The sequence below is a fragment of the Rhododendron vialii genome, chromosome 13a (genome assembly GCF_030253575.1).
Source record: "Rhododendron vialii isolate Sample 1 chromosome 13a, ASM3025357v1".
NCBI classification, from domain to species: domain Eukaryota; kingdom Viridiplantae; phylum Streptophyta; class Magnoliopsida; order Ericales; family Ericaceae; genus Rhododendron; species Rhododendron vialii.
Window position 1 is genome coordinate 23,769,256 of NC_080569.1, and position 19,089 is coordinate 23,788,344.

The following is a 19,089-nucleotide window of genomic DNA, read 5'->3' on the forward strand; positions in this document are numbered from 1 at the left end:
GACGGTGGCAGCAGGAGGTGGCGGGTTGAGGCTAGAGGCTGTTTGGTGTGGCTGTGTTGTATGGTGGTCTACGGCGGCGGTGGGCTGGGCAGTGGTTGTTGGTAGGCGCGCTGGGTGCGGCGGCGATGGGAGTTTTGTTCCCGCAAGGTTTGGGTTTGGGCTAGGGTTGGGTTTAGGTGTTTGGGCTTGGCCCTATTTTTGGTGTTTGGGGTTTTTTTCTGGTTTGGGCCAAGCCTGTTGGCAGGCCGGTGTACCCTTGATCTTATTTTCTTGTAACTTCGTGTTATAAGTTAATAAATTTTATATTCGCTCAGCAAAAAAAAAAAAAAAAAACCTAACATTTAGAAATTGTCTGACCTTGTTGGGAGTGCAATAAACAAACTAACATTCATTTGGGGGAAAAATTTGTAGTAAACCAACCTAACAACACCCTAAGGCCCCGTTTGTTAACTAGATTTGGTCTTGGGATTGGACTAACAGTCGGACTGTGAATTCCATGGGATGAGCAAGCCCCCTAAATAAGGGTATTACCAATATCCTCTTGGAGATGGTATTGATAATCCCATCACAACCTTTCCTCATTATCAATCATTTCTCATTACCAATCTCTTTTATTAATCCAATTATATTATCTAATCTCATCTCAAACAAATATGATATTAATAATCTCATTATCTAATCTCATCCCAAACAAACATATTCATTATCAATTCATTTTCATTGCCAATCTCAATCCTAATCTCATCTCTTTACGAATCCCATTTATCTATCACTGTTATTAAACGAGGCCTAAAAACTCTATTCACGAAAAGGATGCAACTATATAGGGTCAAGTGTTACCCATGAGACCCACACGTATTATGGTGATGAATCGTTAGAGTTTATTTTATATTAAGATAAATTTTAGTAATAGTCCCTCTAATTTACATGAAATTTTATTTTCATAAAGTGTCAATTGTGTCAATTTCAATTCTTTAGTTTACATTCTGTCTCTATTTTATCCCTCTCACTAGCAGAGTAAATAAAATAAACGGAAAGAAAGGGCAAATTTGTCATTTTACCTCACAGAGGGGCGAAATTGAGATTTATGTAAACTATTTCTTTTGAACAGTGAGATTTTATGTAAACTAGAAGTATTATTTCTAAAATTTTACATTTTACTTTCGTTTTTGCAAATAAAAATAAATAACACCACGTAATATATTTCACACCTCAAATTTTTTTATTGGGTAATCAAAATACGGTGGGAAAATTTTAAATAAATACTTTTTACATATTACACATTATGTTAGAAAAATCAAAAATCAACCCCTTAGACGAAATTTCATGTAGGATCAGAGCACTGTTCGCACGGATATCATTGTGAAGCATTGCCATCCCTGAAATAGTACCCCGATCTAGAGACGAAATATTCGTCCAAAAATGAAACTATCAACTTTCAAGAAGACGAGAAACAAAATTCTTAGAGATCAAATGACAAGTCGTTGATCTGAAAAGACGGACGAAAAATCCATCAAAATTATAAATAAAAAAAAACTAAACAAAACAAAGTCAAAATTATAAAATAAAAAAAATGTTTAGAACTGCTATCATGGCATTTCTCTACCACCGCGGTACGAGGGTGTGAATTCTTGGGAGGAGAAAAAGGGGAAAGAAAAATATTTGTGGCTGCTATGATTTTGTGAAAGAGTGGCTTCTTGATTTTTTCTTCCTCTTGGAATGAATTATCTCAAAGAGGTACACGCAACGGCTTTTCACAACATCCAAAGAAGTCGTCAACTTTGTAATTTCTTGGAAGTTGCTTGATGTTTGAGGCTTTTGAACTACTCTTATATCAAGTTCCAAACCATACTTATTATTAGGCAAATAAAACCATCAGATTGCCTCCGTCTAATAAAGAAAGTCTTCTCTTTAAAGAATTTTTGATCCACTCATGGAGCGTCAATTCTGAGCGAGTCAAGTCAAGCCAAGTGGACTGGAGATACAGTCCATGATTTGCAATCTATCCTCTCCACCGAAAAATTATCTATTCACCCACTCCCAATCTCCGATTTCTTCAAAATTGAAACTCCCAAAAGCACGCTCAGGTTCTCCAGAATGGATAATCTGCTCCCCAAAATCCCCAGAAACAAGGCTTTGTTTGTTTGCACGGTTTGCTTGATCAGCCTCTTCCCAATAATCAAAGCTGACCCAGTTCTCGTATCCAAAGAATGCCCAGACACAAACCTTAGCACAACCAGTACCTACGCCCCAAACAGCACCTACCAAACAAACCTCAACATCCTCTTCTCAGTTCTCTCCTCCAACTCCAACAACGCATCCAACGGCTTTTACAGTTTCACCGCCGGCAGCAGCCCACCCGACATTGCCTACGGCCTCTTCCTCTGCCGCGGTGATGTCTCCGTCACCGTGTGTCGAGAATGTGTGGTTTTCGCTACCAGAGATGCAGTGGAACGGTGCCCCAGGTCGAAGCGGGTCACGATCTGGTACGACGAGTGCATGCTAAGATACTCCAACGTGTCCATCTCCGCCACTCTGGATACAGGGTTCCAGGCAATTTTGTACAATCCTAATAAATTTGAGAATGGGACCCGTTTGAGTGAAGTTTTGGGTGAGGTAATATTTTGAACTCTTTTATGAACCAGATTACGGAATCTACATGCTCTCTTTTTCTTTTTCTTTTTTTATTTCAAAGCCATTGATATCTTTTTTTGAACTGCAAAGCCATCGATATCTTGTCAATTTGAGTTTATTTTTTTTTAATACATGTTTTCAAGTCAATTTAAAGTTGTTTAGGGGGCGACTATTTGCAGTCCTGTATTTTCTCCCTTAGCACACTACATTTCGGTAAATAGTTGTTGAAAATCATACATAACATTTCAGTAAATAACTTTTGAAAATAAGATTATATTTCGGTAATTACATGTCGAAAATATGTTCAACCTTTGGTAAACAACTGTCGAACATATATTTCCGGTAAATAGCTGTTGAAAAAAATATTATATTTCGGTAATTGTATGCTGAAAATGTATCTCAATTTCGGTAACTAACTGTCGAGTATAATTGAAAATTTTTAACGGGCTAAGGGAGAAAATACGAAACTGCAAATAGTCTCCCCCGTTGTTTATTATCGAAATTGGCACGCTGCAAAGGTTACGTAGATTTTTGGGAATTACATAAGGTCCCTTTGGTTTCACTCTTGTCTTAAGTTCATCCCTCTAGTTTCAATTGTAACAATCCTAACCATGAACTTTGTTTGACATCTCAAAAAGGTAAAATTGTTTATGGTAGCTCGGCAAATAGATGGAGTTGTGCTTTTCAGGGGCCTGGGCAATTGTAACAATCCTAAATCTGGCTTGTTGGCTAAAAAGTCCAGTTTGCCCCTTAAAATGGTGGATATGCACATCTTTGTCTATTTGTGTAGTTCCCTTAAACAATTTGACCTATTTGAGACGCCAAACAAAGTTGAGGGTTAGGATTGTTACAATTGAAACAAGAGGGGTGAACTTGAGATGCCAAAGTTCATGGCTAGGATTTTTACAAGTGAAACTAGAGGAACGAACTTGAGATAAGGGTGAAATTAGAGGGATCATTTGTATGATTTTCGTTATTTATAATGAGTTCTTATTTTTAACAAAAATGTTACTTGCACAACTGTTGTGTTGGTTATGTGCGTAATTTTGACCGTCCAGATGTATTTGGACGGTCTAGATTTTAAAAAAACCCTTCCAAGAAAAAGTTGAACTTTTATGGGGGAAAGTTTGAACGAATCCTGACCATTTATTACAGCAATGGACGGCTAGAGATTAGTTGTGTGTTGTGTTTTACACAACCGTTGTGTGTGTAACACTTTTGTTTTTTTAAATCCCTTCAAGAAGATGATAATTTTACCTTAGTTCCTCCAAAATAGAATTTACCATAATCCTTTCAGAATTCAAAACAATTACGTAGTTGGCTATTTGGATCCCTCTTCAGTACTTTTCTGCGTCTGCCACCAATTGTGGTCGAATACGAGAGGACTTAACCTCTGGGCTTTGTGGTAATTGGGTTTGGTTTTATCTGTCCTTGCGGTATATCAAAAAAATTGATTTTTATATCCTCATAACTAGTTTAAATCTAGTTTAAGTTTTGGCAAACCACTTCACTAACTATTTGTGTGAATTTCACTTGAAAAGATAATGGACGATATTGGCGATCGGGCTTCGAGTGATGACTCAGGTAGGAAATTCGCCACTGCAAAAGCCAATTACTCACTCCTTCAGCTGGTGTACGGGCTAGCGCAATGCACGCCTGATATTTCTAATTCTGATTGCAATACTTGCCTTCAGAGTTGTATCTCAACTTTTCCGACTTGCTGTGACACATTGCAAGGAGCAAGAGTTTTGTTTCCGAGCTGTTATGTTAGGTATGAGCCGTACCTGTTTTTCAACGCCAACATCAGTGCCGCTCCGCTCCCAGCTTCGCCTCCTCCTCCTAGTACTACCACTACAAGCAACCCAGCTTCCCCTCCTCCTCCTAGTACTACTACTACTACAAGCAACCCTGGTAAAACTTTCTTTTGTAGAGCATGGATTTGGAATTCAATTTTGAAGGTCTTAGAATTGTCCAGTAACCGTAGCATAACCTTAGCAATGTTCTGTTACTCCTGTCGTTCCATATTCTTTGTCCCTTCTTATTTATGTCACCAAATACTACTGTATCTATTTTGAAGAGTCAAAAGAATATTTTTTGTAACTCTCTAAGTCAATCTGTTACAGAGACTTTTAGAAGTGGAAAAAGTGGAGGCATGTCTGAAATAAGAACTCGTCTACAGTAAACACCCCCAAAAACCAAAAAATTTCATAATAACAAGTCATAAAATTTGTACTTTGAACCACAAAAATTGTAAATAACACCACAAAAATTCGTAAAAGTGGACCAACAAATTCGTAAAAATAAGCCACAAATTCGTAACCTAGAGCCGTTTTTATTTTACTTTTAGCCATCTTTTTTACCACAAAATTCGTAAAAGTAAGCCACAAAATTCTTTAAAATGAGCCACAAAATTCATAAATGTTACCATATAATACATATATAAACAACCCCAAAATATCATATATGTGGCCACAAAAATCCATAAAAGTAAGCCACAAAATTCATAAGGGTGTACCGTCACACTTTCATAAAGTGAGCCACAAAAGCTCATAAATTAAGCCACAAAAGCTCAAAAAATTGAGCCACAAAAATTTTTGAAGGTGGTGTGTACAAAAGTTTTTTCCCTGTGAATAGAATTACACAGATTACATGTCTGCCTAAACTCCCACAAAGGCCCAAGAATATGGGATTAAAGACGATATTTGCAAAATGTCGGCGATGGTGGTCTTTAATGGACACCAGTTATTTGATGTTGACTTGTACTTGGCTTGTTAAAATTTAATTCTCATTATCTTACAAACAATTGTCTTAAAACATATATTTTCCAAACTCGTTAATTACTTTTTCGACTGAAGCTTGAACAATTCACTAAGATACCTTGAGATCAGGACCAGCTCGATTAATGTTTGTTTTAGAAGAATGTTAAACAAACCTCACTTTATAGTATATTTTACATTTTTTGCAAACCAGCTGAAACAACTCACTGCACTACTCGAATCAGATTGTCTGTAGCCTAAGTCAGCAGCTAGCACTACCTTTTGCTAAAGAAAATTGTCGATGAAATAATTTTTCTAATGCAGGAAGTGGAGGAGACGTCTCATTGCAAGTAATCACTGCCATTGTAGTTTCAATTGGGGTCGCTATTATGCTTTTCATAGCAGGCTTCTGCTTCCTAACTAAGAGGGTGAAGAAAAAGTACAATTGTATAAAAGAAAACAATGGTAAGAACAAGGAAAATTTTCGAAACTACCCCCCACGCTAAAGTAAGGAAACTTCTGGCCAAAACAAACTAAAGAAATTTTTCTTTTCTTGTTTTGACCCTTTATTCTTGTTTCAACATTTGATTGTCCAGTTAGGGATGACATCTCAGCAGTGGAGTCTTATGATTTGGGTACAATTCATTTTGCCACGAACAACTTCTCAAACGATAACAAAATTGGTCAAGGTGGATTCGGTCCGGTCTACAAGGTATTTCTCGTTTTTCTAAAATTGTTTGAAATTTTTAGAAGTTGTCCTACATTGGATCTAAAAATTTCGCGAAATGTTTTGTATTATTAGGGTTTACTTCCAAATGGACAAGAGGTAGCTGTGAAGAGGCTATCTGGAACTTCAAGCCAAGGTGCGCTAGAATTCAAGAACGAGGTGGTATTGGTAGCCAAGCTCCAGCATAGAAACCTTGTAAGGCTACTGGGATTTTGCTTGGAAGGAGAAGAAAAGATACTCATTTATGAGTTTGTGCCCAACAAAAGCCTCGACTACTATTTATTCAGTTTGGCATTCTAAACAACTGTGTGTTAATGTTGCTTATTAGGAGTACTTTTTATTGCCATGAAAGTTAAATCAGTTCCTTGCTTCTAATCTGAACTTGCATTTGGATTGATCAATGCACAGACCCACAACAGAGAGCGAAGTTAGATTGGACAAGACGTTTCAAGATTATAGGAGAGGTGGCCCGAGGGATGTTGTACCTTCACGAAGATTCACGGCTTAGAATTATACACCGAGATCTCAAAGCTAGCAATATCTTGTTGGATGGTGATATGAATGCAAAAATTTCAGATTTTGGAACGGCTAGGATCTTTGGAGTTGATCAAACTCAAGGAAATACAAAGCGACCCGTGGGAACTCTGTAAGTAGTGCCCTTGCATCCCGCATGTTTGTTTTCCACGACTCTATACAGTCTCAAGCAACACATCATTCTAATTCATCGAAAGCCGACCCTTGGGGTAACCAAACCGATGTGCGATTATGCCTAGCTGCTTAATGACAATTTATGGACTTTACTATACAGGGAATGATTTTACTTAATTAACTTTCCATCATCTCTTGATACATTTTCAAAATTGATAGGATAATTGGATAAATCAACAGTAAAACAAGGAAAGTAATATTCTTGTTATAAAAAAAAAAAAAAGAGTTGGTACCAAAAAGATTATAAAAAGGGAGTATTAAATGAGTTCACGTACTTTTTGAGTCAAAATTTTGGTGCATTATGTCCTCAATTGTTTCATGTCTGACCTCGTTTGAAAAGAGCTACTTTTGTCCATTTTCCAATATTGGTGATTAGTTGATAATGGTGGCTTGCAGTGGTTACATGTCTCCGGAGTATGCATTGCATGGACAATTCTCTATCAAGTCCGATGTGTTTAGCTTCGGTCTCTTAGTTTTGAAGATCATTTCTGGCAAGAAGAACTACAACTTTTACCAAGATGGTGCTGCAGGCCTTGTCAGCTACGTAAGCTTTAGCTATACATTCTTATTGCTACTACGTCCCTCCCATATTGCTCGTCTCCAATCCAATTTAGGGATGTTCGAAAATGTATGTCTATGTTGGAAGTTCTTAAATTTATCTTTTATATGTAGCTTTAAATATGTTCTTTAAAGTCAAATAAGGGATTAGTGCTATAAATGATGCCGTTCCATTAAAATGTGAATTTATGAATTAGATGTTCTTTTAAAAAGTAAAAACTTGAAAAAGAGACCAGCAATATTGGACATAACATAGGGAGTATCTTACTTATAGTGCCAATATTATAACATCCTCATCAATACATATATATAATGAATCGTTGTAGGCTTGGAAACTCTGGACGAGAGGTACGCCCATGGATTTGATGGATCCAACTCTTGAAGGGTCCTATGCAAGAAATAAAGTCACTAGATGCATCCATATTTCCTTATTGTGCATCCAAGATGATCCGGGCGCCAGGCCGTCCATGGCAACAATAGTTCAAATGCTCAATAGCGATTCCACTACTCTCGTACTTCCTCAAAAGCCTGTATTTGTTGATTGGAGCAGTACAGGGTCGAATAGGATTGAAGAACTAGAGTCGGATCAATCCACATCAAGTCAGGCAATACTAAATGAAGCATCAAAAGGCACAATAGGTGACGAAATATAGATTTCGTCACCAGATAGGAATCCTCGACAACCTTTAGTTGATAAATTTTTTTTTCGTCACCTATATTATTTGTGATGAAAAACATGCAATTTGTGACGATTTTCATTCGTCATCTAACGTAATTTTTCTTCTAGTGACAAGAGTTGGATCAGTCCACAGCAAGTTAGCCAACTACAAGAAAAAACAGTTTTGCCAACACACGTAAAGTAGTCGCTAAACGGGAAGTGCTACAATACACACCCCTTATTTGGGTGTGTATCATATGCACCCTTATTAAAATACACCAAAATGTTATGAATTTCAAAATGTTACGAATCTATTGCTAAAAAGTTACGAATCATATTGTTGAAAAATTACGAATTTTTAGTATAAAAGTTACGATACGAAATAAAATGTTATGAATGACCGGTCCTACAAGTAATTTTTTATGAGGTGGCACAATATGAACCACACAATAGGTGCATATGGTACACACCTTAAAGGGGTGTGTATTGAAGACTTTCCCTCGCTAAACATACAATTTCGTCGGTAAGCGTTTTAGCCAACGAAAATCGTGGCGTCGCTAAGACGTCACTAAATTTAAAGGTGTGTCGAGAAAATTTAAGCATCAGAAAATATCTTCTCAAATTACCCATTCCATCATTGCGCACACCTCTTTCAAGTCAGTTGAAATAACAAAACTTCTCTTCTAAATGAGAGTGCTTATTTTTTACTTAGATAGACTGATAGACTGATATCCACAAGCTTTATTCCACCCCCAATTGATTGGGACACAAGGTTTGGTTTGGTTTGGTTTGGTTTGGTTTACCCCCACAAGCTTTATTCCAACTAGCCAATATATTTAGTGAGACCTCCTCAGTAATCAGTCAGGCGTCAGAATAACTTGTATCCAAATATATGTTTTACAAGGTTAGGTTATGGACCGGCCCCAACAAGACAAGAAGGATGAACAATTAGGCCATAAAATGCATCAAGACCACAAATAAATAAAATATCAAAATGCTGTATGTAGCACGTCATTTCAATAGAGCACCATCAGATGAAACCAAATTTTTTACCCAAACAAGTGAAAAGGGAGAAATCAGTTTAGTACGTATGAACAAACCTAGCTCAGAAAATACTTGCCAATTGTGAGAGCAAGAATAAACCGGCCCCCACTGCTTTGATAACAAACGTCATGTGGCCCTGTTTTCCTGCTATAAATTTGCTCCCCTGCTCATGGTTTAAAAGGTGTAATTGCAACTGGTACGTAATTCAAGAGGTGGGATTCCTATAAATAGGGATTCCAACTGGACAAAAATTTCCTGATCTATTTCTATTATTAAAAGAGATAAGAGATTAAGAAAATACTTTTTGTTACAGTGACCAGGTGTTTTTAACATCAATACCCAAACTCCAACTCCAACAACGACTATTTAGTATTTACGAAAAACAGTATTGTGCATTTGGGCTATACTTTTGTCTTTCTCCAATACGGATTTGCAGGTGCGGCATCAACTAGAATCATGTCTAAATGGGAAAAAGCAATTCGGAGAATTCAGATATAAAAGGTGAAATCCAACACGAAGAATCAAACTTAAGATAGAGCGCCGCAAAACCTTTGGTGACCGTATCTAGGATACTCATGAAGATGCATGAGATTACTTAATTTGATAAAAAACAGTTAAGGCTTTCATTACACAATTGGCAAAATAGATCAAATCAATCGTCATAAATTAAATGAGACCATTGAGATAATTACAGACCATAATGCATCCAAATTGTATGACATATTTTTGAGAAAGTGAAAAATTACCAATACAATGGTCCGTGAATGAAACATCAATTACTGAACTAGAACCTAGATGATGTGACAAGTCTAGGCCAACAAGGAGATTTAGGGATTTAATATTTTTACAATTGCGAGATGAATAACCTGGAGACTAGAGGAAGAATGATTGAAATGTTTGAGAGATTTCGATAGTAAATTGCATTTTTTTTTTTGCAGTAGTGGACAATCTAAGTTTTGTAGCATCGCAAAATTAGTGCATACAACGTCTATAGGAATTTACTCCCATATGTTTTCACTGGTTTGTAGATGGTAGGCACTTGTCTCTGTTACCTGATCCCTCTTTGGAAGTTATTTTCATAGGCTGTTTTTTTTTTTAAGTCCAACTAGTACAAGTGCGCGTGTGGAATTCTTGAACTTAAACATTACTGGCCAGTATAAAACTTCTCTATCTTATTTTCAAATGACTCATCATTTTATTAACCGGCAAGACCATTTTAACATTACTACAAATTGTTACAGAATGAGAAGATTTTCTTTGCCAACGTATCAATATAGACATATATATACTGGTTGCCAGAAGCGGTTTGTCTCATTTATGACAACATGAAAACATAAATACATCAACATTCCCATGGAAGCAGAAATGTACATGCAGTTGATTTTGATATATAAACCTCAACATAATGCAAAATGTTAAATGTGATAATTTTTTCCCGAATCAACTAAAAGATATTGCTGATAAAAAAAAAGTACGATAAATCAAGAAGATTGGAAAGAGAGCAAAATAAAGTAACAAAATATTAAAAGAGATAAACATACACAATTGCTTATGATTATTCATCCCCAATTCGCTTGTTCAACTAAAAGGACGTTCATTTACCACCAAGGATCTACTTGTCTAGAAATGAAAAACTATATAATATATAGGAGATAACAAGGGATAGACCAGTGACTGAGTGGTTGAACATCCAACTAGGCAGATTTTGTGATCAATTGAACATCCCCACAGAAATAGCAGATTCCCAGTGTTGTTCTTTTGAATTTCAAAGACCAAAAGAAGTGAAAAAGAAAACATCAAAGTATACCTTGTAGAGTAAAACCACAAGAGCATTCATCCTAGAGCTCCGACAAACCACTAAAGTATACAGCGATTGAGCACACCTCTGATGATTACAGAACCTTGGCCAAACCTCTAAAAGAACAGAAGTTCTACAAAGCTGTTTGAACACCCCACTGCCACCTGATTCCAGGAGAAACTATTTGAGCGTAATTTGCTATTGAACTCTCATTTCTACAAAGGCTTGTAATCCAAGTTCAGATAAGATGTCAGCACATCATTAGCTAGTCTGCGTATGCAAGTGATGGAGCTTTTGGTCTTTGGCAATGTAAGTTCATGGTCTTATTTCATGTACAGCTCTATGCTTGTGAGTGGAATTGTCCATCCTTGGTGATTAACTTCACTATATCAGAGTCAGTCGCCTTTGTTTTCCTAGTAGCTTTAGGTCTTGAAGAATGCTTCCAAGTTCAGCCTTTTTTACTTGTTGCTTCCCTTTATAGCCTGTAATCACCTCCCTCTACCATCTCTTATGCCAGCAGCACCAAGACTTGCATGAGCACTTCCATAAGTGTTAGGTTTCAATTTTCCAATAGATGCATAATCTGGTTGGGTAAGAATGGGTAGTCTCACACTGCTATATGCCAAATGATGCTCAGGGAGTGTGGAAGTTTAACATGCAAATCCCTTAATTGGTCTTTGTTATGATGGTTATGAAGGAGAAGTGATGAGTAGGATTGCTCAGCTTGAAGAAATGGATAATAAAATCTTTCATAAGGTCGATTGATGTGGTTGGATCTTTAGGGATGTGGTTCCTTGGTTGGGGATTTTTTGGCTTTGAGTGTGTAGGTTTTGGTTTGTGGGGGATATCCTTTTGGGTCACGTGTGGTGGTAAGGTTTATTTTGTGTGGCGTCTTGTGTTTTGTTGGTTTCTTGCCAACTTTTTTAAGGCGTGGGTGGCATTTGATCTGGTCTTATGCTCCTTGTCGTGATGCCGTTGTGCCATGTGTCCTTTTAATCGTCATTTTTTTTATATTCAAAGATTAATAAAATCCTTTTTTTGTTCAAAACAAATATATGATTTTCTTGCATTTTCATAATTACGTTGATGTTTTCCTATACAAACTGACAAAGAATGATTGAGGAAAATCAATTCTTCTACTGAATGCGAAAGTTGAAAGAATAAAAACTAATTTCTAAGGAAATTACACAAGTATGGGCTTTTAGTTGGCATGCATTGCCTGCATCATGTCATGTCATTTTGAATTAACAGGTCGACATGAAAGTTAAAACCGCTATTCGTGTGTTCTATATATTTTCGTGCTAGCGGGTCATGTCATATTTGTGTTCATGTCAAAAATTGATCAACCTGAACCCTTTAACTTCATGTTGGGTTTGTGTTGTGTCAAGAAGTCTTTCTTGATACTCCCTTTGTTCAAATTTGCTCGTCTCCTTTTCGAGTTTTGCATGTTCGAAATTGTTTGCCCATTTGACTTTTTGGATGAGTGATTTTTTTACCCTTGCCTCTCTAAAATAAATTACTTTTCAAAAAAGTTGAAGGGCAGATATTGAAAAGTATAAAATTTGTAGGTGCAATAATAATGATTCCTAAAAAAGTTGAATTTTCAAAATTGGACAAACAAATTTCGACAGAGCTAGGGAGTATTTGATAAGTCACCAAGAGACTTTTAGGTCAATGACATCAGGTGTGCACTTAGGTGCAAAGAGATATGAGGTCAAGAGTTCAACTTCTCTTCCAATGTGTTAATCTAACTATTTTAACAATACTGACTTTTGCTAAGTACTATTGAGCACAAGTAATTCAAGTTGCACAATTTTATCGCAAAAATTTCCAAATCCAATGAAACTTGATAGCCAATATTGGTGGCCTGTAGCCAACCCAATCCATCCAATTTTGGATCGGTTGGCTACAAATAAATGAAGCACTGACTTGGAGATCGACGGTAGAAATTCGGGAAAGGGGTGCCCTCCATATACCAGAGAGTTGTCGTCCCCACGTACCAGTGAGCCGCGCCAAATAATGTTTGAGGATTAATGTTCGTTTTTGACCAGAATGTCGAAGATTATATTATTTACTAAAAAAAAACACTTGCATAAAGGAGTTCACTATATATGTTTAGAACTACCATCATGACATTCCCCTAGCTCCCACTGCTAGCTGTACGAGGGTGTGAAACCCTGGTAGGAGAAAAAGGAAGAAGAAAAATAGTATTTGCGTAGACTCTATGATTGTGTGAGAGAGTGCATGGCTTCTAGATTAATTTTTTCTCTCTCTTGAAATTATCTCAAAGAGTCGAAGTAAGGTACCTGCAAACGCCCTTTTCCAACAACATCCAGCAAAGAAGTCGTCCACTTTGTAATTTCCAGGAAGTTGCTTAATAATTGATTGAGGCTTTTGAACTACCCCATATATCAAGTTCCAAACCAAACCAAACCAAACCATACTTATTAGTACTACTTAGGCAAATAAAACCATCAGATTACCTCAGTCAGTCAAGTCTTCTTTAAAGAATTTTGATCCACTCATCACATGCATGGACCGTACGTCAATTTTTCTTGGGTAAGCGAGTCAAGTCAAGCAAACTTTAAGATTATGAGTTGGACGTTGCTTGGCACTCAATCGAGTTGGCCAGCTCTATCTCACTTCAAATTTTGTTCACACACTTTAAGAAAATGGTGACAATTACCAATCATGTTCCCAGTCCTGTTTCGGTGGCCAGTCAAAACGGTTCATTTCTTAGAACATGCATGATAATTTAACTATCCTCGCGAAAACTTAATTCAATTGGATATAAGTAACTGCTGGATAAAATCACCCAGTTTAGAAGCTTGACGATAGTTTGAACTTCAAATTGTGTGATTTCAACAAGCAGATACCCAAATCTAATTGCGTTGATTTTTTAGAAGATTTGTTAAAATTTCATGTTATAAGAGATGAATTGTTTTGATCATTGCAATAGGACCTGCAACATGATGGATAATGTTCACTCAATTTTAAAGGTCGGTGAACAAAACTAAACTCGCTATATTTTGTGTAGCAGGTATATATGCTTATGTGGTCTCGATTTGGTACGACGAGTTCATGCTCAGCTACTCCAGCGAGTCAATCTTCTAGGCTGTTTTACAACTTGTTTGGATCGCTTTTTGAAAAAAAAATTCTCAACTCAAAAACCACTCATTACCCATACTTTCAATCATTACTCACCCCTATCTCCAATCATTATTCTCATTTCTCTATCTATCTCTCTCCAATCATTACATCTACTTTCAATTATTACTCTCATTTCTCTCTCCGCTCATAACCCTACAAAATTTCTCAATTTTTTCTTCAGAAAACTCATGCAACCAAAGCAACGGAAAGTGATATCATATCAAAAAGTACTAGAGAAAGGAAAAACCACATCAGCACAATACACACAATAATTTCGCCTACTTCCAGAGGCGGCTCCACCATGGCTTGAACCCTGGGTTCAGGAGAGGAAATGCATTAAAATCTAGTAGTTTTTTTTTTTTTTGCACAATTTGATTTTTTAAATATTTGCAGCACATCTGCATTTAAAAATTTACTTCATTTTGTGAGTAAGTTGGAAATATAACTCAACAAAACAAAATAAACCATACCCAACAAAGTTTAACACCAAAATAAAAATTCCTATTTTATACCGAGCATTAATATATAAAAACAAAAGTTCTCATTAGTTACCGCTCAACAAATATTCTGAAGGCTGGAGCTGATGGGGGGAGATCACATCCAGTTTTTTACCATGTAATGCGATACAATGTTTGCATCTCGGCCGTCCAAAAATGTTTAAGATTGGACGGCCCAAAAATATTTTGAATGGCCCAGATTTGTTCGGAGGAATTTTGGGTATTTTAAAATAAAAATCCCTCAGAACAAATCTAGACTGTCCAAAACACTTTTGGATGGCCAAGATGCGATCACTGGACCAAAAACTGGACACGAAACTGGACCAGATCCGATCCCGGAGCTACTCCTGCCTCCCTCCTCGGGGAGCGGCTCCCATCAGTTTCTAAGAATACATCCAGTTTGGGGTCCAGTTTTGGCAATTTATTTATTGGAATTGTTCACTTTTTAGAGCTCGCCGAGAACATGGACCACGCCGGAAATCACGTTGATCAGTCATCGTCATTTGATATGATTTCGAAAAGCATCAAGATTCAAAAATTTGTGTCAAACAGGTTGCAATATAGTGTTGCACATTTTTTTTTTTTTTTGGCAAGCCTAACACGTTTCGAAATAATATCATCCGGTATCCGATCAGTCTAATTTTCGATGTGGTCCCGATGCTCGACGACCTCTAAAAAGTGAAGGATTCTCATAATTGTTATGGGCCCGAAAGGACCCATAAAAATGGCTGAAACTGGACCAAACTAGATGCTGGGAGCTGCTCTCCCCTCCCCATCTCGGAAAAATTTTCAGTGCCGAGTGGGTACCATGTTTGCCTAAACTCCCACAAAAGACCAAGAATAGTGGACGAATGGCATATCTCAATTGTATTTTCTAAAATGTGACCTATATTTCCTTGTGTTAAACGAATTGAAGCAATTCGATGTTGACTCATGTCGGCTTGTTATAAACTGAAATCACTACGTTACCTTACAAATTAACCAAGTCTGAACACATTGTCAAAGCTCGTTAAGTTTTGAAACGAAACTCAACCGACTTAAGTAACTCTTGTTTTAGCTCGCTCGACCTCTTAAACACCTTACTAGCTGAGACAACTTACAATGGTACTCGAATCAGATTGTTTGCCACCTTAAATGAACGCTACCTTTTGTTCATGAAAATTGTTGAATGAAGTAATTTCTGCAATGCAGGAAATAGTTGAATCTCATCGCAAGTAATCATTGCCATTGTAGTTCCAATAGGGGTCGCTATTATCCTTTTCATAGCAGGTTTCTGTTTCCTAAGTAGGAGGGCGAAGAAGAAGAAGTATAACTTTATACAAGAAAGACAATGGTTGGTAATATTTAATTTCAACATGCATTACCCCAAAACAAACTAAAGAAAGAATGACCATTTATTCTTGTTTCGACTTTTGATTTGTTAGTTTCTTATTGCCATGAATGTTAAACTTGGAATCCAATATGGAATTTTAAATTTTTTCGGCAAAAGAAAATTTTATTAAACTCGAAAAGGGTACATCGAGTAAAAGGGAAGAGAGAACCAGAAATGAGACCACTTTAATGTGTTTGTCTGCTGAATGACATTCTATCTGTCGTTCCCAAGTCTAGTTCCTTACTTCTAACTTGAACTTGCTTTTGGATTGATCAATGGACAGACCCAAAAGTGCAAACGGAGTTGGATTGGTCAAGACGTTCCAAAATTATAAATGGGGTTGCCCGGGGCATGTTATACCTTCATGAAGATTCCCAGCTTAGAATCATACACCGCGATCTCAAAGTCAGCAATATCCTGTTAGATGGTGATATGAATGCGAAAATTTCTGATTTTGGCATGGCTAGGATCTTTGGTGTTGACCAAACTCAAGTACGAGTCGAGTCGTTGGAACATTGTAACTAGCGTCCTTTCAATCCCGTGTGTACGTTTTTCTATTATAGCATTAACTGACTATATACAGTGTTTTTCTATTGTAGCATTAACAGGCACTGACTATATACAGTCTATATCGACGCATGCATCATTTGATTCATCAAAAGCAAACCCTAGGGGTAAAGAAACAGATAAGATATTAAATGATTTGAACATTCGTATACAACTCTTTTTCGAATAGTAATCCTTTTTTGACCTTACTATTGGTTATTAATTTACCTGATTACCTTTCAATCAATTCTTGACATATTTTGAAAACGTACGAATTTTTAAATCAAGAGTAAAATAGAAAAAGCAGTGTACGTTGTTAAGGGAAAAAAAAAAAAAAAGCAGTGCATGTACGAATTTTTAAATCAATTCATGATTCATTGATAATGGTGGATTGCAGTGGTCACATGTCTCCAGAGTATGTAAGGCATGGACAATTCCCAGTCAAGTATGATGTTTTTAGCTTCGGTGTCTTAATTCTGGAAACTCTTTCTGGCAAAAAGAACATTAGTTTTTACCAGTCAAACGGTGCTGCGGACCTTCTGATCTATGTAATTAAGCTCTTATCCATGCATTCTAATTGCTACTCCTTCTGTCGCACATATTGCTAGTCTTGTATCCATGACTTGAGGACGTTCGAAAATTTATGTCCTTGTTGGAAGTTCTTAAAATTAACGCTTGTAAGTAACTACAAATATATGTTAAGAATTAAAGTTAAAACTTCAGAAAAAGAGACTAACAATAGCGACCAATGATATTAGACATAACACGGCAGGGGAGTATCACACCTTTTATTGCCAATTTCACCACATTGAAAATTCATGTATATAAGGACTTGTTGCAGGCTTGGAAACTCTGGAGGGAAGGAATGTCCTTGGACTTGATGGATCCAATTCTTGAAGGGTCTTGTGTAAGAAATAAAGTCACGAGAAGCATCCATATCGGATATGAACGTTTCACAGGATCTTTTGTATTCTTAGGGATTACTTCTAGATGGACAAGAGGTAGCTATGAAGAGACTATCTAGAACCTCAGGGCAAGATGCACTAGAATTCAAGAATTAGGTGGTATTGGTAGCCAAGCTTCAACATAGAAATGAGGCTATTGGGATTTTGCTTTCGAAGGAGAAGAAAAGATACTCATTTATGAGTTTGTGTGCAAAATGCAAAAGCTTGCCAAAAGTAACAAGTATACTATAAAAGGAAGGTTGAAAAAGGTGAGAAGGATATTCGATAAGCTCTGGGTATTTTTACCTCCATAAAGTTGGTATCAATACATAGAGCAAAAGTCCTCTGTAAGCTCTCGGTATCGATACCACCATAAAGTGGGGTATCGATACCCCCACGTGTGTTCAGCTTGGAGTAGCTTGGTATCGATACCCCACTGTATGGTGGTATCGATACCCAGACTCTTGGATAGGTTCTGCTTTGATCTTGCCTTCCACGGCCTTCACTCGTCCCGTACACCCTCAGGTGCTTCACTTCTCGATTCTTGGGACTCGGTGGCACACCATCACGTGGCCTCGGGCACTTGGACACCCTCGAGGGCTAACCAAAGCGTCAAAAAGCGGCTTAATCCGCAAATTTACCTAAAACACTTACAAAACAACCTTACGTGCAATATTGAATAAAAACGATAACTTTTTTGCATGTATAAACGCTACAAATTAGAGGACTTAAGCACCAAGATTATACAATCTTGGGTGCTTATCAACCAGCGTATCCAAAAATCTAGTCTAGTGGGGTACTTTTTTTTATCAGCTCTAGTGGGGGTAATTTAGCATTTATGATGGGGTAAAAAATTGTTTTCCTCACTACAAGAAAAATGAAAATTAGTGACGAAAAAGTGGCGACGAAATTTAATTTTGTCACTAAATGAGTATATTTGGCGACGAAAAAATAAATTCGTCACTATTTTGATAACTTTCGTGATGAAATAATTTCGTCACCAATTATGCCTGTTTAGCGATGAAAAAAATATTTTCGTCACTAAAGGTACTCATTTGGCGATATAATACATTTTTCGTCGCCGAAAGATTAAAAAATGTGACAAAATTATTTTTTGTCGCCAAAGATAATCATTTGGTGACAAAAAATATATTTTGTCGCCAAATGTGAGCAATTTAGTAACGAAATATTTTTTCCGTCACCAAATGCTTAACTTTGGTGACGAAAAATAATTTCGTCACCATTTTAACGCTTTCAGCGACAAAAAATATATTTCGTTGTCAAATGGGTACCTTTCGTGACGAAATTTATGAATTGCACTTTGTCACTAAATGTATTTCGGACATAACTCTTTACTAAAATCTCCGATTGAGATAATTCAAATTGGGTTTGAACAATAACTCAATTGCCTACAACTTTCATGTTTATCAAAATTGCTAATTTTAATGTTTAAAGGTCCAAAATTACATTCGAAATATATTTTCATGTTAAACATATGTGTTATATATTAGATATTTCAAATATTTACTGAAAAGTGTGTGTAGTGCAGTTGGTTGGAGCTTGCGTGAAAAACCCAAGGGACTCGGGTTCGAAACCCAGCAGGAGCAAGAAAGATGGATTTCTTTTCCCATATGAAAACATCTTTCGCAACGAAAAATTTCGTTACCGATTTCTTATATTGGTGACAAAAAATTTTG

The 19,089-nt window shown here is 36.8% G+C and overlaps 1 protein-coding gene across 1 annotated transcript; it reads left to right on the forward strand.

Annotated features, from left to right (window-relative positions):
* The first annotated feature begins 1,763 nt into the window (after nt 1–1,763).
* On the forward strand, nt 1,764–8,081 carry LOC131313373 (cysteine-rich receptor-like protein kinase 10). Its single transcript, XM_058341651.1, has 8 exons — nt 1,764–2,616; nt 4,176–4,545; nt 5,715–5,855; nt 5,987–6,102; nt 6,193–6,403; nt 6,526–6,763; nt 7,222–7,369; nt 7,710–8,081. The coding sequence occupies exons 1-8, from the start codon at nt 2,098–2,100 to the stop codon at nt 8,034–8,036; spliced, it is 2,070 nt and encodes a 689-aa protein (XP_058197634.1). The 5' UTR covers nt 1,764–2,097; the 3' UTR covers nt 8,037–8,081.
* The last annotated feature ends 11,008 nt before the right edge of the window (nt 8,082–19,089 follow it).

Excerpts from the sequence above, each read along its gene's own strand:
- LOC131313373 (XM_058341651.1), top strand. The coding sequence starts at position 2,098 with ATGGATAATCTGCTCCCCAAAATCCCCAGAAACAAGGCTTTGTTTGTT. Across the intron at positions 6,103-6,192 it reads GATTCGGTCCGGTCTACAAG|GGTTTACTTCCAAATGGACA; the intron begins GTATTTCTCGTT and ends TTGTATTATTAG. Across the intron at positions 6,404-6,525 it reads CCTCGACTACTATTTATTCA|ACCCACAACAGAGAGCGAAG; the intron begins GTTTGGCATTCT and ends ATCAATGCACAG.